General features: G+C 49.8%; 1 protein-coding gene across 1 annotated transcript; it reads left to right on the top strand.

Moving 5' to 3' along the window:
• The first annotated feature begins 334 nt into the window (after positions 1-334).
• Alox12b (arachidonate 12-lipoxygenase, 12R type) lies at positions 335-16087 on the top strand. Its single transcript, XM_090351591.1, has 15 exons — positions 335-481; positions 1873-2077; positions 8386-8467; positions 8578-8670; positions 8770-8892; positions 9633-9736; positions 9982-10154; positions 10358-10501; positions 12346-12549; positions 12677-12763; positions 13092-13261; positions 13687-13808; positions 15266-15366; positions 15591-15761; positions 15908-16087. The coding sequence occupies exons 1-15, from the start codon at positions 335-337 to the stop codon at positions 16085-16087; spliced, it is 2106 nt and encodes a 701-aa protein (XP_090207717.1).
• Positions 16088-25030: the final 8943 nt, after the last annotated feature.

The following is a 25030-nucleotide window of genomic DNA, read 5'->3' on the forward strand; positions in this document are numbered from 1 at the left end:
CCTGAAGGCTCCTTCAGCCACCCCATCTTTCCTCCGCCCTTCGGAGGCAGGCCCAGAGCTCTGCCTGAGGTTCCTCCCTAGCCACAACCACAGCTCCAGTGCAGACGCCTGCTCACCTGCCACTCGGCCCTGCCCAGCCTGCCCAGCTTATTCCATCCTGCCCTCTTGCCAAGGGCAGCCAGGACTCCAGGCTTCAGCATCTTCACTTCACTGCAGAGACTGGTCCTGTTCATTTCTCTCTGTGCCTGGTGTCTCTTGCCGATACTAGCTTCCCTGTGTCAACCCCACACAGCACCTGAGATTGAGCCCCCTCTTTGCCTCCTGAAGAGCAGCCATGGCCACCTACAAAGTCAAGGTGGCCACGGGCACCGACCTCATGTCGGGAACGATGGACTCCATTTCACTGACCATCGTGGGGACGCAAGGAGAAAGCCATAAGCAGCTGCTGAACCACTTCGGGAGAGACTTTGCTACTGGGGCGGTGAGTGTGTGTGTGTGTGTGTGTGTGTGTGTGTGTGTGTGTGTGTGTATGGAGGTATGTAGGGGAGGGACCGAGCTTGTCTTTGAGTGTAGACAACCAAGCAACAGCTCTGAAGGCTATAGGCTTCTAGATGGTTCTAGATGCCTCATCCACACCTGGCTCCCTATTCTCTACCACTTTACTGGTCTTTGCCATCCTCCTCATCTTCCTTCCTTCCTTCCTTCCTTCCTTCCTTCCTTCCTTCCTTCCTTCCTTCCTTCCTTTGTTTCTTCCTCCCCCTTTCTTTTGCTTCCCCCTTCCCCCTCCCTCCCCCCTCCTTCCCCCTCCCTCTCTCCCTCTCTTCTTCTCTCCCTTCCTTTCTTTCTTTCTGTGTCTATACTGGTGCTTAAACTTAGGGCCGGGACAATGTTTCCTGGGTTTTTTTTGCACAATACTAGAATTCTATCACTTGGGCCATACTTCCATTTCCCGCTTTTTTGGTAGTAAAACTGGAGATCAGAGTTGCACAGACTTTTGTCTGTGCTGGCTTTGAACTACTGTCCTTAAGATCTCAGCTTTCTGAGTAGCTAGGATTACAGATACTAAGCCTACTCTCATTCCTTTCAACCAGCACCAGTCCCCTTGTTCTCATTTCTCCCTTCCTTCTGTTGGTCTTCTTCCTCCCTTTGCATCCATCCTTCTTTCAATCTTTTTTCATTCCTCCCTTCTCATTCCTTTTCATTACCCCTCTCTCCATCCTCATTTCTCTCTCTCATTCTTACTCACTCTTTCTACACCAAGTTGCATCATAACTGGCTTCAATTTGCATTGGATTCCCTGTGACTTAAAATGGCATCAGACCAGCCTATCCAGTGGAGACCTGCTTGCCCTGTGCTGGAAGCCACTCTTTGTGGGCCCTCAGACTTGATTTGACTTTGATAGGCACCCGCTGCTATGTGACCTGAATAGGTTCCTTCATCTGTGTAGTCATTTCTAGAATGTCTACATCTTCATTGAGAAGTAGGAGATAAGGCCGGCTGTAGGTATCAAGTAACCATTGTAAGTGATTTGGGGAGACCTGACCTTTCTTGGATTTCCTTGAACACTAGTTCCCGAGGGTCCCCAGATTCTTGCAACCCCAGGTGACTGGAAATGGAGGTGATCGAGGAAGGGATCTTGGGAGCTGAGGGTAAAGGACAGAAGGACTAGGATCTTGCCCAGCCCTGAGTAGATGTGCCCAGTAGGGGACAGACAAATTGCGGGGGGAGAGGTGAGAGGGGAGGCCAACAACCAAGTGTGCATTCCACCTCTGGACCCACCTCAGCCCAGGAGGTGAGCATCTCCCGGCATGAACAGGGCCAGGTGATGGAGGCAGGTCCAGCTGCTCAGCTAACTGGGCGGGTTCTGTGCAGGTGGACGAGTACACGGTGCGGTGCCAGCAGGACCTCGGGGAGCTCATCATCATCCGCCTGCACAAAGAGCGCTACTCCTTCTTCCCCAAGAACCCCTGGTACTGCAACTACGTGCAGATCTGTGCGCCCAACGGCCACATCTACCACTTCCCCGCCTACCAGTGGATGGATGGCTATGAGACCCTGGCGCTTAGGGAGGCCACAGGTGAGTCCATCTCACTCCGTGCCTTCCATGGCTACTGCGGGCTTCTGTCGGGCCAAGCATGCACCGAGACTTCTGGGAGTCTCCTGTTCCCGGCACACGTTACCCTCAGTCAATGCTGTTGTTCTGGGCCCAGTCTGGGGCTGTGAAACAAGATGGGAGGAAGACACCAGATGCATGAGGACCAGAGGCCACCCTCAGCACACGCACACACGCGCGTGCACACACACACACACACACACACACACACACACACACACACAGTCCTGGGGCTTGAACTCAGGTCCTTTAAGGCTGGTACTCTACCACGGGAGCCACGGCTCCACTTCTGGCTTTTTGGTGATTAATTGGAGAATAGAGTCTCACAGACTTTCCTACCTGGGCTGGCTTTGAACTGTGATCTTCAGATCTCAGCCTCCTGAATAACTAGGTTTACAGGTGTCTGCCACAGGCCCGCTGGCTTGTCACTGAGGCTCTGTTACTCTGGGTCTAAACATTGTTCTGTTTGGACAGGATATATTGTTGTTTATGTGAAAGAACACAATTTGTGGCTCCTAAAAGCCTCCCTGAGACTCCAGGAAGTAATGAGATTTTGTTCCAGCTGGACCTTCACTTCCTTCAGAATACCATGCCTTTCTAGAGACAGTGATGCTCTGGCTTTATGGTTTTCTTCTTTTTCGGTGGTGCTGGGGATTTGAATTTAGAGCCCTGCAGTCTAAGTAAGCATTATACCATTGGCCTAGATCCCCGACCCTATGGTTTTCTTTTCTTTTCCTTTTCCCTTTGCTTTTTCTTTTCAGTTGTGGGACTTGAATTCTGGGCTTGGGCACTGTCTTCAGCTCAAGTCTAGCCCTCTACTACTTGAGCCACAAGTTTCTTGGTGGTTTCTTGGTGATTCATTGGAGATCAGAGTCTCACAGACTTTTGTGCCTGGGCTGGCTTTGAGCTGTGATCTTCAGATCTCAGCCTCCTGAAGTAGCTAGGATTACAGGTGTGAGTCACCAGCGCCCTTTTCTTTTCTTATTTTGTGTGTGTCCATACAGAACTTAGGGCCTTGTACTTTCCTTTAGCTATTTATTTATTTATTTATTCATTCATTTATTTTTTGTTAAGATTGGTGCTCAACCACTTGAGTCAAACATTCACTTCCAGCTTTTTTTCCCCTGGTTAGTTGAAAGTAAGAGTTCTTTGGCTCCAGGGGCAGGAGTTTGGCCTAGTGGTAGAGTGCTTGCCTAGCATGCACGAAGATCCAGGTTCAATTCCTCAGTACCCCATATACATAGCAAAAAACCGGAAGTGGTGCTGAGGCTCAAATGGTAGAGCTCTAGCTTTGAGAAAGCCCAAGGACAGTGCTCAAGCCCTGAGCCCAAGCCCAGGACTGGCAAATTAAAAAAAAAAAAAGAGTTCTTTGGCTCCAAAACTGGTGGCTCACACCTGTAATCCTAGCTACTCAAGAGTCTGAGATCTGAGGATTGCAGTTCAAAGCCAGCCTGGGCAGAAAAGTCTGTGAGACTGTGTGTGTGTGTGTGTGTGTGTGTGTGTGTGTGTGTGTGTTGGTCCTGGGGCTTGAACTCAGGGCCTGAGCACTGTCCTTGGGCTTTTTCATCAAGGCTAGCACTCTACCACTTGAGTCACAGCACCACTTCCAGCTTTTCTATGTATGTGGTACCAAGGAATTGAACCTGGGTCTTCATGTATGCTAGGCAAGCACTTTACCACTAGGCTAAACTCTTGGCCCCAGAGATTATTTATTTATTTATTTATTTATTGCCAGTCCTGGGGGTTGAACTTGGGGCTTGAGCACTGTCCTTGAGCTTTCTCAAGGCTAGCACTCTACCACCTGAGCCAAAACACCACTTCTAAATCTGTGTAATATTTATCGCCAATTAACCATCAGAAAATAAGAAATGGCTTTGTGGTTCAAAGTGGTAGAGCACTAGCCTTAAAGCAAAATAGTCGAGGGACAGTGCTCAAGTCCTGAGTTCAAGCCCCATGGCAGAAAAAACAAAGAAAAAGTATTTTGAATTTTTCTGTCTGAGCTGGCTTTGCACAATGATCCCCAAATCTGAGCATCCCTGAGTAGCTAGGATTACAGGTGTTACTCTGATAGTTTTCTAATTGAACTTTATGTGTGTATGTGCATGTATGTGTTGTGGTATTGGATTTTTGTACTCAGGGCCTCATGCATATTAGGCAAGTACTCCATCACTAAGCCATGTCTCTAGTACTAAGTGACCAATTTCAATGCTGATAGGCTAGTCTGTTGCTTCAGACGATTCTTATTACCTCAAGGGGACATCTTATTTCTCTAATAGGATAGCTTGTTATTCCAAAATGCCCCCTTATCCCAGTAAAGGCCCATTCTACTTCCATTAGAGATCCTTTCAGCTGGATATTGGTTGAGTCGTTCTAGCCACTCAGGAGGCTGAGAGGTGGGGATCATAGTTCAAAGCCAGCTCAGGTAGAAAAGTCTGTAAGACTCTTAGGTCCAATTAACCATTAACAGACTGGAAGTGGAGCTGTGGATGAAGTGGTGAAGTATTAGCTTTGAGTCAAGAAGCTAAGGGAGAGCATCAATACACATACACGCACGCACGCACACACGCACGCACGCACGCACGCACGCACTCGAGGTCTTGTTATTTATATTATCCATCAGGCTCCTCCTGGTAGCAGAGCAAGGCTGTTCACTGTATCTCCAGTTGATTGAGGGGAAAGGGACATGTGGACCCCAGCACCTGAACTCCACGTGCCTTCCCCCGCCAGAGACTTCTCCCGGGCTGCTGGGTCAGCATGCTAAATGTGACTGCTCCGTGGAACCTGGGGGTCTTTTCTCTGCTAATGCTTCTGCTCGCTGGCTTCCTTGATGGTTAACGTGAAGGGAGGGCACAGCTGAGGACCTCCAGGTCCTGAGTTCCGGGAGTCCCATCCTTCCTGCAGCAAACTACTCTCTGTGATTTTTTGTTTCCCCATGTTGTCTGGGAAGAGAGAATGCTGCCAAGTCAGGGAAAGGAGGTAGGTGTGAAGGGAGGCAAGGCCTGGGGATGTCTCATTGGGGACACAGAGTGTCGTCCCATGATGGTAAGTCTGAGTGACATGGAAGCTGGGGACAAGCCATGGTGACTCTGGCTGGCTGGGCAGGAATGGGGTTGGGTGGAGTGGCTGCCACGCAAAACCAGGGCAGGGAGGTTTGAGTCACCTGCTGGGCCCTCAATGGTGTGAGGTTTCTGCCCTGGGAATGAAGCCAAGTTTGGGACTCTGGGTTATACAACTCTTGGGGACACCGTTCATCCAGAATGAGGCAGGAGCTGTGACAGAAGGAGGCGTGAGAGAGTAGCAAGGTTGAAGGCTTTTAGGAAGAAGGATAGGCTGCAGTACCAGACATAACCGGCCTGGGGACAGCCAGGCAAGAGGCCAGAGAAAGACAGGCAATCTCAGCTCCATCATTTATTCTCTGGACATCTTAGGTACGTGTCCTCATTCTTTCAAGCTCCAATGTCTTTATTTAAAATGGTGCTAATAACGGCCAGGTGCTGGGGCTCATGTGTGTAATTCCAGCTACTCAGGAGGCTGAGATGTGAGGATCACAGTTCAAAGTCAGCTGGGGCAGGAAGTCTGTGAGACTCTTAGCTCCAGTTAAACAGAAAGAGCCAGAAGTGGAGCTGTGGCTCAAGTGATAGAGCATTAGCCTCGAGTGAAAGAGCTAAAGGAAAGTACTCAGGACACACACAGACACACAGACACACACAGATACACACACACACACACACACACACACACACACACACACACACACACACAATGTGGGAATTCAATGACATAAAGCCTAAAAAGGCTTCACAGCTATGCTGGTTGTTACTGAGTAGGAAGAGGCAAGATTCCTTGGGTCAATTTCATCTTGGCTATTTTTTTTCCTACCTACACTTTACTGTTTCCCTTTGTAAGGTGGTTATGGCAGTATAGTCCTTTAGCTAGAGAGTGTTGGGCCTCAAATATTCTGAGACTGAGATTTTTCTATAGAAGGTGCATATATGTATACATTATGTGTGTATATATATATTCATATGTAATATATAGATGTAGAGATATAGCTTTATCTTTCCATCTACTGGTTTAGTATCCCTTATCTGAAATGTTTGGTACCAAACATACTTTAGAATTTATATAGTTTTTGTTTTTATTTTTTATTGTTATTATAAAGGTGATGTACAGAGGGCATACAGTTACATAAGTCAGGTAATGAGTATATTTCTTTTTGGACAATGTCACCCTCCCTCATTCTCTCCTAGCTTTTCCCTCTTGTCCCTACCCACAAGTTGTATTGGACTATTTGTATATACATGAGATATCTTGAGGAAGGGACTCAAGTCTCAGCATGAAATCCATTTCTTTTTTCCTTTTTTTTTTTTGCCAGTCCTGGGACTTGAACTCAGGGCCTGAGCACTGTCCTTGGGCTTTCTCAAGGCTAGAGCTCTGCCATTTGAGCCACATAACCACTTCTGGCTTTTTTTCTATTTATGTGGTACTGAAGAATTGAACTTGGGTCTTTGTGCTTGCTAGGCAAGCCCTTTACCACTAGGCCAAACTCCTGGCCCCAAAGTAATTTTTTTTTTTGCTAGTTTTGGGGCTTGAACTTAGGGCCTGTGTGCTGTTCCTGAGCCTCTTTGTGTACAAGGCTAGCACTCTACCACTTGAGCCACAATGCAGCTTCTGGTCTTTTCTGAGTAGTTCATTGGGGATGAGTCTCATGGACTTTCTTGCCCTGACTAGCTTTGGACTGGATCCTTAGATCTCAGCCTCCTGAGTAGCTAGGATTTCAGTCATGAGCCACCAACTCCTGGTTTAAAGTCATTTTGGAATTTCTTATGTACTTGCATTCTGACTGATATATCGTCTGTGGTCAAATATGGAATTTTCCACTGGTGGCATCATGTGGAAAGCTCACATCTATAATTCTAGCTACTCAATAGGTTGAAATCTGAGGATCACTGCCAGCCCAGGCAGACAAATCTGAGACTTGTATCCCCAATTAACCAGCAAAAGACCAGAAGTCTCAGTGCTCAAGTGCTAAAGTGCCAGCCTTGAGTGAAAAAGCCAAGTGAGAGAGCAAGAGCTCTAGGCCCTGAGTTCAAGTCCCAGTTTACACACACACACACACACACACACACACACACACACACACACACACACACTGATTTCAAGGTATTTTGGATTTGGAGATTAGAAATGTGTAACGAGAGAGAGAGAGAGAGAGAGAGAGAGAGAGAGAGAGAGAGAGAGAGAGAGAGAGAGAGAGAGAGAGAGAGAGAGAATTCACTACCACCAGGCCATTCCTAATCAAATACACTGATAATTCTCATCAAAACTATGACAAGTTAAATAAAGACTACACATCCTTCAGTAAATTTGGAGCAGCTTTTTGCTAACTAATGAATTTGTTATAAAGCAAAATCTTGATTTCCAGAGACTTTTGGGTTGTAGATTGCAGAAAAGGGTTGTAGGGTATAGTAATAGTTACCTGTCCTATAAGATTCTTTTCTTTTTTTCCTCATTTTCTTTTTCTTTTTCTTTTCTTTTCTTTTTTTTTTTTTGCCAGTTCTGGGCCTTGACGGCCCAGCCACAAGTACTCTGCCACTTGAGCCATAGCACCACTTCAGCTTTTCTGTGTATGTGGTACTCAAGAATCAAATCCAGGGCTTCATGCGTACTAGGCAAGCACTCTGCCACGAGGCTCCACTCACAGCCCCTCTTTCTTTTGTTTTTGTGCACATGTGTGTGCTGGTACTGCTTGAACTCAGCATCTCACATTCTTGCTCAGCTTTTTCACTCAAGGCTGGTACTCTATTACTTGAACTACATCTCTCCCTCTAACTTTTGCTAGTTAGAGATAATGAGTCTCACAGACTTTTCTTACTAGGCTGGCTTTGAACCAGCATCCTTAGATCTCCGCCTCTTGAGTAGCTAGGATTACAGGTGTGAACCACCAGGGCCTGGCATAAGATTATTTTTGTGTCACTTAACTGACTTTAAGCACAGTGATCTCTAGTAAACCTTCCCTGAAATATTCTGTTATGAATATTTCAAGGAATCATTGGGAGTGATGTGTCTTCAGAAGCAGCAGCCAGCCTGAGAGGTAGAGCAGGGGTTTGAAGGGAGACAACTGAGCTCATGATCCTTCTTCCTGAGATTTTGGCAGGGGACAGAGCCTCTCTCAGCGGAAGCTGGACTCCTGGGTCTCCGAAGTGGGCAGCAGGCAGGGGCAGGCAGTTGTGGGGGCCAGCCTGTGAGCTTCCTCCTTGGTCTCCCTACAGGAAAGACAGCAGCAGATGATACGCTCCCCATTCTCCTGCAACACAGACAAGAGGAGATCAGAGCCAAGCAGGACTTCTACCAGTGAGGGCAGCAGGGTCTGGGGTCCCACGAGGTTGGGGGACAGTGGTTTGCTGTGCCCCAGAGTGGTGCTTTGTCATTACAGTCCCCCTCAACTCAGCTTCTTTTTGCAGCTGGAGGGTCTTCGTTCCAGGTTTGCCCAACTATGTGCACATTCCCAGTTACCACCCCCCAGTCCGGAGGTGCCGAAACCCCAACCGGCCTGAGTAAGAAGACGGGTTGCACTGGGTTCCTCTGGGTTCTTGCCCCCTCCCTGACCTCCTGGGTCCCTGGTGCCAGGTCCTAGTCCTGTGCTTTTGTCACAGATGGAATGGTTATATTCCTGGATTCCCGATTCTCATTAATGTCAAAGCCACCAAGTTCCTGAATTCAAATCTCCGTTACTCCTTCGTCAAGACAGCCTCCTTCTTCTACCGTCTGGGGCCCATGTGAGTGTGCATGAGTGAGGGGAGACTGTCCTCCCTCCTATCCTGCTCTCTGCCCCCCCCCACCCAGGGAAGCCTCAGAGGTTACAATGGCCATGCCAGGTGCAGGTAGCACACACCTGCCATCCTTGCTACGCAGGTGGCTGAGATCTGAGGATTATGGTTCAAAGCCAGCTTGGGCAAGAAAGTCCAGGAGATGCTTATCTCCAATTAGCCACCAAAAAGCTGGAAGTAGAACTGTGGCTCAAGTGGTAGAATGCCAGCCTTGAGCAGGAAAAGGCTAAATGACAGAGCCTAGGCTCTAAGGTTAAGCCCTAATCCTGGAACAACAAACAAACAGGCCAGGAAGAACATAAGAGCTTGACAGAGTAGAGATCTACCACTCCAGGTCCAGGAGGCTGGCCTTGTAGTTGAGTGCTTGCCTAGCATGCACAAAGACCTGGGTTCCATTCCTCGGTATCACCTACATAGGAAAAAAAGGCGGAAGTGGTGCTATGGCTCAAGTGGTAGAGCTCCAGCCTTGAGAAAGCCCAAGGACAGTGCTCAGGCCCTGAGTTTAAAAAAAAATTAAAAATAGAAATCTACCACTCGATAGTCAGACCTAGAGACGATCCATCATGAAACCTGGAAACCTTGAGACGTGAGACCCTGAGACTCAGAGACCTCAGCGTGTGGTGACCCTGCCACTTACCCCAGCATACCCTGCAGCCTCTGACCACCTTGCCTGGCACCTTACCTCCTAGGGCACTGGCCTTCAAGATCCGTGGCCTGGTGGACAGAAAGCGTTCATGGAAGAGACTAAAGGACATTAAGAACATTTTTCCTGCCACCAAGACAGTCATCTCTGGTATGGGGAGGGGCATGCTCAAACGAACAGGAGGTTCTAGGTAGGGCCTCCTGTGGGGGTGAGTGGGGGGAGCAGCCGAGGGAGTGTTTGAGACTCAGGTGGGTATCCCTCTTTGAAGGCTTCTTAGCAAACATCATCGTGGGTCCCTCAAGGCCAAGTTAGGGTCCTCGTTTTTCCTCCTGAGTCTTTTGGTCACCGAAGGGGGCTGGATCACGTTATAACACACATCTACCCTCCTCCCCCAGAGTATGTGGCCGAGCACTGGGCTGAAGATACCTTTTTTGGATATCAATACCTCAATGGCATCAACCCAGGCCTAATCCAGCGCTGCACTCAGATCCCAGACAAATTCCCTGTTACAAATGACATGGTGGCTCCATTCCTGGGAGAGGGAACATGCCTACAGGCAGAGCTAGAGGTGAGGTCCTTTCCCGTGGAGGCCCCGGCCAGCCTCCCTCTGCTTCCTCCCTCAATCTTCAAGAACCACTTTAAACCCTACCCTGTCTGTGGTTCTCCCTTCTCTCCATCCCTATCCAACCACTGAGCCTTGGGGACAGTATACTCTGCACGCCAGGCCAAGGTCATTTTGGTGCTTGTCTGCCCATCACGTCTCTCTTCCAGAAGGGGAACATTTACCTGGCAGACTACCGCCTCTTGGAGGGCATTCCCACTGTGGAGCTCAATGGTCAGAAGCAGTATCACTGTGCCCCCCTCTGCCTACTGCACTTTAACCCCGAAGGCAACATGATGCCCATTGCTATCCAGGTACTTGGGGCTATGTGAGCCAGCTGCCAATGTGAAGCCTGTGTGCACAAATGTTCTGGTATGGGTGTGTTTGCCTGTGTGTATCTGAGAGTACACCCATATACCCATAACCCATATATATGCATAGCTAGATCTCCTCTGTGTGTGTGTGTGTACACTGGGTTTTATATATATATAGTCAGTTTTAGGGTTTGAACTCAGGGCGTGGGCACTGTCCCTGAGCTTTTTTGTTCAAGGCTAGCACTCTACCACTTGAGCCACAGTGCTGCTTCTGGCCTTTTCTGTTTATGTGGTACTAAGGATTTGAACCCAGGGCTTCATGCATGCTAGGTAAGCACTCTATCCCTAAGCCACATTCCCAGCCCCTGGGGCTTGCACTTTTGCTTGGCTTTTTTTGCTCAAGGCTGGTGCTTTATCATGTGAGCCACACTCCACTTCTGACTTTTTGGTGGTTAGTTGGAGATAAGAGTCTTACAGACTTCCTTGCCCTGGCTGGTTTCAAATCCTGATCTGCAGGTCTCAGCCTCCTGAGTGACTAGGAGGCTGCACAGGTGTGAACCAGGAGGGCCAGCAGCCTCTGAGTGTTGAGTGTGCATGCTGCACTGAGTGGCGTCAGCTTGTTTCTTTTATTTATTCATCCATCCTCTGGCCAGGTACCAGTGGCTTACAACTGTAATCTTACTTCTTTAGGAGCTTAGGTAATGGAATTTGAGCCAGCCTGTGGCAGAAGAATCCATGACTCCAATTCTTTTTTTTTTTTTTCCAGTCCTGGGCTTGGGCTCAGGGCCTGAGCACTGTCCCTGGATTTTCTCAAGGCTAGGGCTCTACCACTTGAGCCACAGCACCACTTCTGGCTTTTTGCTATGTATGTGGTACCGAGGAATCGAACCTGGGTCTTCGTGTATGCTAGGCAAGCACTCTACCACCAGGCCAAACTCCCGGCCCCCACGACTCCAATTCTAAAAATAAGCAGCCATCAGGGCTGGGGGCATGAGTCACGTGGTAGAACACCAGCTGAGCAAGAGTTTCTGTGGGACTGCAGAGCTAGTTGCTCTGAAGGCGTTGCTGCCCAGCTATTGTTCAATGGCCCGGAGGAAAACTGAAGTGTTTCTTTTTCAGAGATTCCCCACACGGATCATGTACAAATTAGAGAAGGGCGTCAGTTCCTCCAGGGCACCAGCCTGGTCCTGACGATCGCAGCATTCGTGGAATGGTGCAGGCTAGATTTTAACCATGGCTTCTTCACCCAGGGACTAGGCAGCCTTGCATAACTTATACACCTAAAGGCAGCCATGGGTTGATGTAGGAAAGCTGCAGAGAAGATTTCTCCTCCTCCTCCTCTTCTTCTTCTTCCTCCACCTCCTCTTCTTTTCTTCTTCTTGAACTGGGGCTTGAACCCCAGTGCTTTCGCTCAAGGCCAGCATTCTAACACTTAAGCTACAACTCCATTTCTTTTTTTTCCTTCTTACCCCCCCATCTCTCTCTCTCTCTCTCTCTCTCTCTCTCTCTCTCTCTCTCTCTCTCAGTTAACTGGAAATAAGAGCCTCAGACTTTCCTGCTCAGGCTGATCCTCAGATTTCAGCCTCTTGACTAGCTAGGAATACAGGTGGGAGCTGCTTCTCAAAGAAAGCACGAGCATTTCCAGGTAGAGACAAGGACAGGGGAATGGTACTTTAAGCAGAGAACCAAGTAAGAGCAAATGTGAGAAGGATGTGCTTCAGGAGGCTAGAGTAGAGGTGATACCGTTTTGGGGCTCCCTTCCACCTTCTCCCAGCAGTGGGGGGTTTTGTATGGGGAGGGCAGTTCCCTGCTCTCACTAACTCTCCCTCTTTCCCCACCTGTAGCTCAGCCAGACCCCTGGGCCTGATTGCCCTATCTTCCTGCCCAGTGACTCTGAGTGGGACTGGCTGCTGGCCAAGACATGGGTGCGCTATGCAGAATTCTACAGCCATGAGGCCATTGCACATCTCCTGGAGAGTCACCTGATTGGGGAGGCCTTCTGTCTATCCCTGTTGAGGCAACTACCCATGTGCCACCCTATATACAAGGTATGGGCTTTGGGGAAGGGAGCCCCGGAGAGGCAAGGGTGTCTGGTGGTGCAGATCTGGGGGGTGCTAAGACCATTGAGCTAAGACCTTAGCCTTCTCTCACGATCTTTATTGCCTTCCTGTCCAGCTCCTCATTCCTCATACCCGATACACTGTCCAGATCAACAGCATCGGGCGGGCCCTCCTTCTCAACGAAGGGGGGCTCTCTGCCAGGGTAAGGCTTCTGTCCCCACCTCCCAGTCCTGACAAGACAGACACTTGGTTGCCTTTTGCTTTCCCAGTTAGACTAAAAGCAAGCCTTCCCCCTTGCCTTTGGTTTCTAGAAAGGTGATATGAAGGGAGGGGATTGGTTAGAGGGGTTCTGGCAGGAGTTGGCAGGGTATGCTGGTTCTGGGCTGTGAGGGCTCCCAGATGTAGGCTGGGTGTGGAGTCAAAAGGTGCTCTCATAGAGAGCTGGAGAGCAGAGTTGGGTGCCACCCCTGGGGACGGCAGGCCTTGCAAGTACATTCACCCAGCTCCAAGCTCGGTCCTCTCCTTCACAGGCCATGTCCCTGGGCTTGGAGGGATTTGCTGAGGTGATGGTGCGGGCTCTGTCAGAGCTCACCTATGACAGCCTCTTCATCCCCAATGACTTCGTGAAGCGTGGGGTGGAAGAGCTGCCCGGTTATTATTACCGTGATGACAGCTTAGCAGTGTGGTACGCCATGGAAAGGTGAGGTGGGAACAGCGGTGGGTGGCACTAGAAGTGGATACCCTGGAGGGAACGTTGAGGACCTGGGCTTGGCTGTTACTTCAGCCAGGATTTCACTTTGGGGATAGGCTCAGGGCTCTCTCTGCTCATCACACACCTGTTTCCTATGCCCCAATGGGTTCTTACTCTGGTCCCCAGCTCAGCTCTGTTAGCCAGATCCCTTATGGGACTCTGAGTTGCTTGGGGATCTGAGCCTCACTGGGCCCAGTTCTGAGTGGCTCCTGGCCTTTCCCAGCCCCCTCTCCACCTCCATCTCACAGGCCTTTGCCTGTCACAGGCGCTGACCCTAGTGCCCGCCAAGGTCAGCTTGACCTGGGGGATGCAGGAGAAGTGTAGCTGCAGAGGGGAAGGGAGGCTCCAAACGGAGGCCCTTGTCTCCTGCTCAGGTATGTGACAGAGATCATCACCTATTATTACCCGAGTGACGCAGCTGTGGAGGGCGACTCGGAATTGCAGTGCTGGGTACAGGAGATATTCAAGGAGTGCCTCCTGGGGCGTGAGAGCTCAGGTATGGTTGGGAGAGCCCTGTGGGGCCTGGGGTGAAGGGGTGGTCCCCAGGTTATGTCCACTAGGACTAACCCACTGGGCCAGAGACTATATCCTTGTGGGAGGCTAAAAGTACTGCGCTCTGAACTCTGTGTGTTTGTGTGTGTGTGTGTTCTGGGGCTTGAACTCAGGACTTTGCACTTGCAATTGACTTTGTTGTTGTTGGTTGTGGAGCTTACACTCAGCTTCCTTGAGCTTTTTGTTGTTGTTATTCACAGGATTTGAACTCAGAGCCCATGCACTGTGCCTAAGCTTTTTCACTCAAGGCTAGTGCTCTACCACTTTGAGCCACATCACCACTTCTGATTTTCTGGTAGTTAAGTGGAGATAAGAGTCTGAAGGACTTTCCTGCTCGGTCTGGTTTTGAACTGCAGTCCTCAGGTCTCAGCCTCCTGACTAGCTAGGATTACAGGTGTGAGCCACTGGTACCTGGCTTCCTGAGTCTTTCTCAAGGCTAGTCTTGTACCACTTTGAGCTCCTCTTGTGCCTGGCAAACCACTTCTCCCTGTCTCTCCTTCTCTCCCTGCTCTTCCCTCTCATTGTTCATGACTGGCACACTACCACTTCAGCCACAGTTCCACTTACAGGTTTTTTTTGCTAAAAGACCCTCATGGCCTTTTCTGCCTGGGCAGAGAGTGAGATCCTTAGATCTCTGTCCTGAATAGCGAGGATTACAGAAATAGCCCACAAGTGCTAGCTCTGCCCTCAGATCTTCACAGGGTCCCTCCTGTCCTGGACCCTGGAGCCAGGGCAGCTTAGAAAGGCTTGGAAAGACAACATGGCTGACCACCGAGTATCTGAGTGCAGGTGCTGTAAGTAGATCTTGCAGAGAACTCAAGGGGTCGCAGTCCCTCATGCTAGCAACTGAGAAATGGGGTATGTGCTGCATCAGGAGAGCACTGTGGTCCAGAGGCTGAGGAGCTGGGCAGAGTGGTAATCTTTAGGAGAGGGGAAGAAGGTGTCTTGAGCCCATGCTACTTGGGCACACACTCAGCATTGAGAAGCTATATGATGCCGAGTGGTTGTTGCAGGGGTAAAAGGGAATGAGAAGGGCACAGTTGCTCCTATGAGGCTTATGTGGCCTGGGGTGGGGAGAGATTCCTTCAGCTAGTGGAGAGGTTTGTAAGATCAGACTCACGTGGTAGAGTAGTAGGCTATATTGGTGGTTAGTACACATGCTGGGGGGGCTGTGGGGATGTCCAGGAGGGAGGTGACAGGGCTGGCAGATGTAGACAATGTCAGAGACAGTCGGAACCTCGGGATGCCAAGACTCAGTCCTGGGAGATGGGATTGTGCCAGGTGGCAGCAGTTTGATGTGCTGGCAAGACAGGTCAGGCTGGGATTGGAGGCGCCCTCTGCCTGGCAGCCAGGCCAGGGTGGGGAATGGCACTGTGCCTGCTCACTTTCCTGCCTTTTCAGGCTTTCCCACCTGCCTGAGAACAGTCCCTGAGCTGATCAAATATGTCACCATGGTCATGTACACCTGCTCTGCCAGGCATGCAGCGGTCAACACAGGCCAGGTACCCGGACTCTCCAGTGCCAGCCCTCGCCCAGAGCCCCAGTCCCAAGCTTAAACCCAGCCTCAGCCCGGGCATCCACGGCCTAAACCATCCAGCCCAGCCAAGGCAACACGGGTGGGGGGAGAGGGTGGCCAGAGCCCGGTGGCTGGGAACGCCTGGAGCATTCTTGGATCCAGGAAACCTTCTCCCCGCCCCCTCGCCCCCCATTTTCTACTCCGTTGCAGCTGGAGTTCACCTCCTGGATGCCCAACTTCCCATCATCCATGCGGAATCCGCCCATGCAGGCCAAGGGGCTGACCACGTTCCAGAGCTACATGGACACGTTGCCGGACGTGAAGACGACGTGCATCGTGCTCTTGGTGCTCTGGACTCTGTGTCGGGAGCCGGATGACCGGGTGCGGGGGTCTGGCCGGGGCGGGGCGGGGCGGGGCGGGGCGGGGCGGGGCGGCGGCCGGGGGCGGGGCCGGGGCGGGGCGGGGCGGGGCGGGAGCCGGGGCCGGGGCCGGGGCCGGGTCCCAGCCGTGTGGTTTTCGCTCCGCAGCGGCCGCTAGGCCACTACCCGGACATCCACTTCGTGGAGGAGGGCCCGCGGAGGAGCATGGAGGCCTTCCGCCAGCGCCTGGACGAGATCTCGCACAACATCCGCCAGCGGAACAAGTGCCTCCCGCTCCCCTACTACTACCTGGACCCGGTGTTGATCGAAAACAGCATCTCGATCTAGGCCGCCCCCCCCCGCCCCGCCCCGCCCCGCCCCGCCCCGCCCGGCCGCCCGCCGCCTGTTTTCCAATAAAATCACTTCAAACACTCGCCCTGGGCGGGGGTGCAGTTCCCGGCGGGCCTGGGCAGGCCGCGCCCCCCCCACCCGGCCGCGGCCCTGGGGGAGGGCGTCCCGGGGTGGGGGAGGGCGTCCGGGAGAGGGCGGCCCGGGCGTTGGGTCTCCGTTGAGGCCTGGGGGAGGGCGGCCAGGCGCCCCCCTCCCCCACATTGCGGGGTCCGTGCAGCCTCCAAGCTGCTCCCTGGCTCTGGTTCGGTCCCTGGATTATCTCTGGCGTCTGGAAAGCAGGGGTGCAGGGCTAGGCTGGTCAGGAGCTGCAGGGGGATGATGAGCAAAGGTCTGGATCTGGGCCCCTTGGACCAACCCTGGATTCTGGCCCATCTGAAGCCTCTCCTTTTGGTGGGTTTGGTCCACTGAAGCCCGGCCAGACTGAGACCAGTTTGGAACATAAGCCACTCACATGCTCACATAAAAGGCCACCAACCTACAAGAAACCCAGACAAATATTTTCTTTTGCCCGGTGCTGGTGGCTCACAATTGTAATTGTAGCTACCCAGGAAGCTATGATCTGAGGATCTCTGGGCCAAGGGAAGTGGGCAGAGAAATAACCGAGACTCTAATCTTCAATTAGCCAGCGGAAAAACAGAAGTAGAGGTATGGCTCAAGTGGTAGAGTGCCAGCCTTGTCCAGAAAAGAAAAAAAAAAGCCAAGTAACTAGTCCTGAGTTCAAGCTCTAGTACCAGCACAAAGAGAAGTAGCCAACCAAGCCTCTAAGCTCTAGCTCCTAGGGAATCCACAGTACTGTAAGTCCACCTGCCAGCTCAAGGCAGTCCAAGGTCTACCTTTCTGGAGTCCAGAATTCCTGAGTGCATGCATCCACACAATCCACTGTCCACCAAATCCTTCTTTATTTACCTCACTCGCACTTCCATAATCTGAAATCTCCTCCTACCCCCACAATCCTTGGACTTTGCCTTCTTGAAATCTTTGCGTTCATCTGGTACCTGGCTTTGAGGGAATGAGGTTAGCAGTTCTGTCTGGCCTTTGGCAGTAGATACAGAAATGTTAGACACCCAGGAAACAATCCCTGCCCCCGCCCTCCCCTCAGCCAATTCAGTCAGCCCACAGTTTCAAGGGTTCATACTAGACCCCCTCTTTTCCTGACTCCATTTTGTTTCCCCAGATCTGCCATTGGTTTACCTGGCTGCTGTTGATGTCATGTTGGGCTGAGCAGGTGAAGATGATCCTGTAAAGTATGAGGAGAGCACAGTTGTCCAGGGTGACCCCAGGATGGGAGGGAGTGGACAGAGCTCAGGTCCAGTGGATAGCTGCCCTGGGGAAGGAAAATCTGGAGTGGGGAGAGAGGTAACAGCCAGAATGGATAGCTCACATAGGTTCATATGGCTTAGAGAAAACACAAAACAAAAAACAAAAACAAACAAAATCCTTACTGGAAGGTCTTTCCAATCTCAGGTGGGGCTGAGTCCCTGCTAACAGTCTTGTCTGGATAGGGGATTGGTCACAAAGCTGAGAGCCAGGAATACAAGGTGATTCCCAGCTGGGTGTCAACATGGCTGTAAGGAGTATGGGTTAGAAAAGGCCACTGAGACCGTTGGCTCGAAAAGGAGGAAATGAAAGCCAACGAAGGAAACCAGCCAACCACGTGGCCTGTGAGCTGCAGGCCTGAGTTTCCAATCCGGAGGCTGAGCTAGCCCGGTTGAAGGCCACAGGTGGCCTGCAGATGTGTTTTGATTGGCTGCTAAGTGTTTGGTTTTGCCAGCATTGAAATTTGATGCTGGTTAGTTTCTCTTGAAAAACTTGTGGATTTATCAGGCAGCATCATTGTCATAGTCAGGCCTGGACACCTACTGTTCCCACCAGACAAATAAGTGTTCTTTCCTGGCCACAGTCCTTCTTCCTGGAGGCGCTGTGCATGCATAGAGGGCCCCTCTTCTCTATGTTTATTGGTTCTGTAAGCACTGGAGTTCCTGTCTTTGTTTTTTTTTTTTGATGGGGTCGGTATTGGACTTGAATCAGAGTCTTGAGCTCTTACTTGGCTTTGTCATTCAGGGCTGCCACTCTACCACTTGAGCCACGCCTCCACTTCTGGCTTTTTGTTGGCTAATTGAGGATGGGACTCATGGGCAGGGGTGGCTCATGCTTGTAATCCCAGATACTCAGGAGACTGAGATATGAGGATCACAGTTGGAAGCGAGCCCTGGCAGGAAAGAGTCCATGAGGTTCTTTTTGCTGTCTTTGAGCTTTCTCAAGGCTAGCCTTCTATCACAAGAGCCACAGCACACAGCTTTTGTGTAAGTGGTACTGAGGAATCAAACCCAGGGCTTTGTGCATTCTAGGCAAGCACTCTACCACTAGGCCACACTCTAGGCCTCTAGGAGACTCTTACCTTCAATAAACCACTCAGAAAAAGCCACAAGTGGTGCCGTGGCTCAAATGGTAGAGCACTAGTCTTGAGTACCAAGAGGTTTGGGGAGAGTGCTTAGACCTTGAGTTCAAGCCTCAGGACCAGAAACAAAACAAAACAAAACGTCTTATGGACTTTTCTACCCAGACTGGCTTTGAACTGGAATCCTTAAATCTTAGCCTCCTGAGTAGCTAGGATAGCAGGCATAAGCCACTGGCTCCAGGTAGAGTTCCTGCCTTTTGAGCCTGATCAAGCCATGTAGAAAGATTAGACAACAAGTGGAATTTGAAACTATCTGATTGGGTTCCCAAAGGGTCTTCCATCCCTAGACAGGGCACGGCTCAGGAAGGGTGTGCAGAGCCTTGGCTGACAAGGTTGTTGGCATGGGTAAGACTTCTTGGGATGCCTGGCCTTAGCACACTTTGATATCTGCTGAGGAAGGAGAATAGAAAGGGAAGGCAAATTCCGGGAGACTAAGGTGTTGCCATGAATGCACCTTTCCACCAGGCAAGCAAGGAGCCTTGTGAGGTACATAAACAAACGCTAGAGAAACAATGATTGTGTATGGGGCACACAGCAGCATGGCTAGATCATGCTCAGAGAGCCTTCGCTCAGCGGTGCCCTGCTTGGGGTTTTGCATTAATCTTTCGTAACCTATAAAGTAGGTGCTCATTACTCATGTTATCAGATGAAGAAAAAGGGACAAACAGCCGAGGAGACTTGAAGGCGATCACAGAGCTAGGAAGGAGAAGAGGAGCAGGAAGATACTGAAAACCCAGCAGGTGTTTGGGGAGGAGGTAGAGAGACATCAAGCAAATCAATGGAGATATACCTGATGGAGTTCTCTCAATGGTAGCCAGATCTAGAGTACATTGGCTCAGTAATAGTAGAAAGGCCCTGCAGCTATTGACCAGCTAGTTGGTCAGGAGGCCAGAGAGAGCCACAGTGACGAGCAGCTTGCTTTGACATTGACTGTAAGAGCTGAGTGCTCACAGTTGTTAAGGGCTGGGGCTTTGCACTGAACAAGGGCTCCAGGCCTCCCAGTCCCTGACCTGGTAGAAGAGCTTGCCTGGCATAAAGAACAAAGTTCTTTTCTGTCTTAAAGATGTGGTATTTCTAGCTGGGCACTGGTGGCTACACCTGCAATCCTAGCTACTCAAGGGGCTGAGATCTGAGGATTGCAGTTCAAAACCAGCCTGAGCAGTAAAGTCCTTCAGACTTTTATCTCCAATTAACTACCAGAAAATCAGAAGTGGCGTTGTGGCTCAAAGTGGTAGAGCACTAGGCTTGAATGAAAAAGCTTAGGCACAGTGCATGGGCTCTGAGTTCAAATCCCGTGACTAACAGCAACAACAAAAGGCTCAAGGACAGTACCCAGACCCTGAATGTAAGCCCCACAACTACCACCAACAAAGCCAATTGTAAGCGCAAAGTCCTGAGTTGAAGCCAGCCAAGGCAGGAAAGTCCATGAGACTCTTATCTCCAATTATGCATCCAAAAGCTAGAAGTGGTATTGTGGCTCAAGCAGTGGAGCATCAGCCTTGAACAAGAGAGCTAAGGAATAGTGCCCAGATTCTGAGTTCAAGCCCCAGTTCCCCTCCCACTCCCACGATCTGATGGCACATGGGTAGCTGCCACAGCACAATCAGAGCAAGCCTCCTTGATATAGAGGGATCAACACAAACTCTCAGTGATCCATCTAGATCACTGCCTGAAGTCAGTCTTCAGTGGAAGCACTGGACAGGAAGATGGGGCCAAGTGTCGAAAAGAGTGGAGAGTGAGGTAAAAGGGAGGTATCAGACAGAAAATGGAGCTGTGTACTCTGATACCATGGCCATGGAGCCAAGTCCCATAATCCATTTTCTGACTAGTTGTGTAACCTTGGAAGAGCTAATTAAACCCTCTGTGACTCAGCTCCCACCTTGGAAAAACAAAGTTGGGAATAATAATCTCTCAGACCTGAAATGACCCAAGGCTATCATTTCCTCCATCGAAGCCTGGAGGAGTGATAGAGCCGCTTGTGGTGTGGGGGCGGGGGAGGGGGGAAGCTCTCCTGGAGGCTGCTCTGCTTTAACTGTTAGGGACACGATGGTGCCACCAATGGGATTCCCATTATTGACATTGATGGGGAGGCTGAGAAGATGAGGCCATCCCTCAGGTACAGACAACCTCTCTATGGAAGAGCAGGAGGAAGGAGGAGGAGAAAGGAGGCAAGCTCAGGCAGGCACCACCAGTGCAGTTCTGGGAAGTGTGGGGGCAGAGGGAGGAGTCACCCAGAATCCAAAAATATGCCATTTCATTGAATCCCATTCTTTGTGTTAAATAGTAGCCCAGTCGCTGAATTCCAGCTCAGAGCCACTTCCTTGGTTTCCAACAAGAAAGACTGTTGTGGCCAGGCCCAAACACCAACAACAAACAGGGAGAGATGTTGGCTTGTGATCGACTTGGGGTCCATCTCATCTCATAGCCTAGGCTAAGGAGAGGAAGCTCTGACAAGCACTCAGCTGACCAGAGTAGAGCATCCTCAGTAACCATGACAACCACCTTGTTGCCATGGTTTCTGAGCTATGGGCTCTGCTGATACAAAACTGGGCACAATGCCAGGAGAGGGCATTTCCTCCCTCCCCTCCTCCCGGGGGTGTGGGCTCTGTCCTTTAGTTTTCATAAGCCATCTCATAATGGTACGCCCTTTTCCTGTGCTGTGCTGGAGTGGCAATGGGGTGTAAGAAATAACTGAGTTGAGAAATAAGATGTTTAACAGGCGTAGGGAGGGATAAAAGAAAGCCAGGGTTGGGTGAGTTAGGTTATCCTACTTCCTTCCCCGTCAGTGAGAGCTTTGAGTGCTTTCCCAGAAAACAAGCTTCAGGGCTGGGAAACATTTTTCTATCAAGGACCTTTCTGATATTTAGAACATCATTCACATGCCAAACAAAATTCATGGGCCAGGCAGCAGAAGTATCCTTGTCTGTTCTGTCATGTACCCCAAATGATTTCCCAGGCCATATATAGCAGAAAATTCCAGAGCTTGAGCTCTGCCTGAATGTTCCCTGAACTTCCTTGGTCCCACTGATTTTGGGAGGAAGACTAATATGTTGTGGGGTGGACACTAAGATACTTATAGGAAAATAGCAGAATTTGAAAATATAAGGCTCACACCTATAACCCTAGCTATTCAAGAGGCTGAGATCTGAGGATCAAGGTTCAAAGTCATTCCAGGCAGGAAAGTCGATGAGACTCTGATTTCCAGGTAACCACCAGTGAGGATCAGTTGTGCCTGCCACAGCCTTGCCTGCCCTCACAAGGCAGACTTGATAATGGAGACTTAGGGAAGGCAGAGGTTGGATTGACTAAGTTTCTCTGGGGCCACTGGCTGTCCAGCAGTCTCTTCTGCTTCAGTATAGGCTCCCTGGTAGGCAAAGTGGAATTTCTGGTCCTCTTTAGTGTAGGAGCAGTACAGGCTGGAATGGAGCTGTGGTTTTCAACCTCCACATAGCTCGGTATTGTTAAGGTGGGTGATCTTGACGGTAAAGATCCCAGATTCTTGGTAGCTCCAAATAACGAATATAATTCAGAAACTCTCTCCTCCCCTCTCTCCTTTCCTCCCCTTCCCACAAGTAAAGTGGCAAAGCAAGGAGATTATTATTTTATTTTTTATGCCTGATACTAAGGCTTGAACTCAGGGCTTGGGCATTGTCCCAATCTTCTTCTTCTTCTTCCTCTTTTTTTTTTTGCTCACAGATGGCACTCCACTATTTTAGCCATACTTTTTTTTTTTTTTTGCCAGTCCTGTGCTTGAGCTCAGGGCCTGAGCACTGTCCTTGGACTTTCTCAAGGCTAGAGCTCTACCACTTGAGCTTCAGGACCACTTCTGGCTTTTTTCTATATGTGGTACCAAGTGATCGAACCTGGGTCTTCATGCATGCTAGGCAAGCACTTTAACCACTAGGCCAAACTCCCGGCCCCCATACTGACATTTTTTTGATGGTTAATTGGAGATAATAGTCTCACAGACCCTCTGGAGCTAGCTTCAGGCTGTATTCCTCAGAGCTCACCCTCCCGAGTAGCTAGGATTACAGGTGTGATGAGGAGTTCAGTAGGGAGAGAGAAAGTTCACCATTAAGGGAAATAGCCAGTCTGAGCTAGATGGCTCGGAGCCCAGATAAAAAATGCCAGTTTTCTAGGACTCAAGGAGTATGTGAGACATTCAGGATCATGATAGAGGACCAATCTTAGGCAAATGAGGGCTTAAGACTGGGGGGCGGGGAAGAGAAGAAGAGAAAATAAAAAGAAAAAAGAAAACAAAGATAAAAAGATAGTATATAACCTAGGTGTGTATGTGGGCACATCTGATAACAAGTACAATGTGTGCTTTAACAAAATGGGTATTTATGGAGATAAAGTAGGTTGGAGTTTGGCTCAAATTCTTAGGAAAAGTGTTCCCCTTTGTTTATGGCAATTGTTACTTTTTTTTTTTTGGCATGGGGCTTGGACTTTGGGCCTGGCTGCTGTCCCTGAGCTCTTCAGCTCAAGGCTACTGCCCTACCTCTGAGCCTCAGCCCCTGGCCAGTTTTCTAGTGATTAATTGGAGATAAGAGTCTCATGGACTTTAGTGCCCAGACTGGCTTTGAACCATAATCTTCAGATCTCAGCCTTCTGAGTAACTAGAATTACAGGTGTAAGCCACCATGCCTGGCTTGTTAGAACTTTGATGTTACATTGTTTTTATCAATTGGACCCAGAGATTGGCCTGTTCACGAAACCTGGGTGATTACTATCTGGACATGCTTTGAAACAAAGGAGGGATTCTGCCGTATATTCCCTTCAAGAGCAATAATTTTAAGAGAAAAATATTTTGTAAACACTTTGGGCCAAGAGGAGTCATTTTCCCATTTGCTTGCCTTGGCCAGATGTTTTGTTTATTTATTTATTTATTGTGCTGGTCCTGGGGCTTGAACTTGTGGCCTGTCCTTAGCTTTTTTTTGGGGGGGGGAGCGATTGTTGTGGGGCTTGAATTCAGTGCCTGGGTGCTGTCTCTGAGCTCTTTTGTTCAAGGCTAGTACCTAACCACTGTAATACCCAGATTTCGGGGTGCCCAGTGACCATCAAGGAGCCGACCAATATAATGCACATGAGAGTTTTATTGCAAGCTGGAGCCCGGGCTTCTCAACCATCACCACGCAGCAGGTCTGTATTGAGAGCCCTGACCTTCTAGTTGGAGGGATTTTTATATGGTTACAAAGTTAGGTCTGAGTCACTAGTTGCTGCTAAAGGCTGATTGGTTACAAAATACAGTTACATGTATTTTATTGATTGGAAGTCTCCATCTGGTTATCCCAACCCTGTTACTGAGCCTTGGTATTGAAAACTGACTGACCTAGGGGACTGTTTTGTAAGTCTTTTCATGATGGTCAAGTGGGAATGAAAATAAATAACAAGTTTTGTTTTGGTTATCTTCTTCAGGCAAGGTCAGTTTATACTTCTACATACATAACAGAACGGCTGTTCAAATAAGATGGAGTTACTCAGGCTTAAAACTGGTCCTTACAACACTTGGAGCCACAGCACTACTTCCAGTTTTCCGATAGTTAATTGTGAAATAAGAGTTTCACAGCCTTTCCTGACTGAGCTGGCTCTGAACCACAATTCTCAGCCTTCTGAGTAGTGAGGATGATAGCCAGATGTTTAAGATATCCTGCTCAGTCTCAGAACATGTCAGCGAGGGAACTTCTCTTCCTCACCTCTTTTTCTTTCCTCTCTTTACTAAATCTTGCAGCTTATGGGAGAGTAGAAGACATAACTACTCATACGCTCCTTTTTTTTTGCCAGTCTTGGGACTTGAACTCAGGGCCTGAGCACTGTCCTTGGACTTTCTCAAGGCTAAAGCTCTACCACTTGAGCCACAGTACTGCGTTTGACTTTTTTCTATGTATGTGGAATCAAACCCAGATCTTTGTGCATGCTAGGCAAGCACTCTATCACTAGGCCAAACTCCTGCCCTCATATGCTCTTAATCAAGCCATTCATTAATAAAAGGTTGGTTTCTGAATTCCCAGATGCTGTTTCCCAGGCCTCATCTTCCCCATCTCCTCTGCTTTAGTCCCACCCACGCTCACTGAATGAGAACCTCAGGTTCCTGTGCTCAGGAAGGAGCTGGTGGCTTCACCAGCACTCCATCATGGCACCATGATCAGTGTTCAGCCAAGGAAGGGTCTGGTTGGGCTGCAATTTCTACTGTGAAGGACGTGGAAAACATTTGGAGCAACCCAAGAGGCTATTCTGGGGAGACTTGTGCACCTTGCTTGAACTCTGTACCCTTGAGAAGTAATACTTTCACAGAGATGTCCCATCTGGTCCCCTTTCTAAATCCTCCCCTCAACATCAGGGCTCGGGGTAGAATCCAGAGGTCCTTCCTGTTCCAGCACAGCTGATGGAGGGGAGGCCCTCCCCTATGATGTCATTTCTGT

This window comes from Megascapheus bottae, chromosome 17 (assembly GCF_031878675.1).
Source record: "Megascapheus bottae isolate mThoBot1 chromosome 17, mThoBot2.hap1, whole genome shotgun sequence".
NCBI lineage: Eukaryota > Metazoa > Chordata > Mammalia > Rodentia > Geomyidae > Megascapheus > Megascapheus bottae.

Excerpts from the sequence above, each read along its gene's own strand:
- Alox12b (XM_090351591.1), top strand. The coding sequence starts at position 335 with ATGGCCACCTACAAAGTCAAGGTGGCCACGGGCACCGACCTCATGTCG. Across the intron at positions 482-1,872 it reads GAGACTTTGCTACTGGGGCG|GTGGACGAGTACACGGTGCG; the intron begins GTGAGTGTGTGT and ends GGTTCTGTGCAG. Across the intron at positions 8,468-8,577 it reads GCCAAGCAGGACTTCTACCA|CTGGAGGGTCTTCGTTCCAG; the intron begins GTGAGGGCAGCA and ends TTCTTTTTGCAG.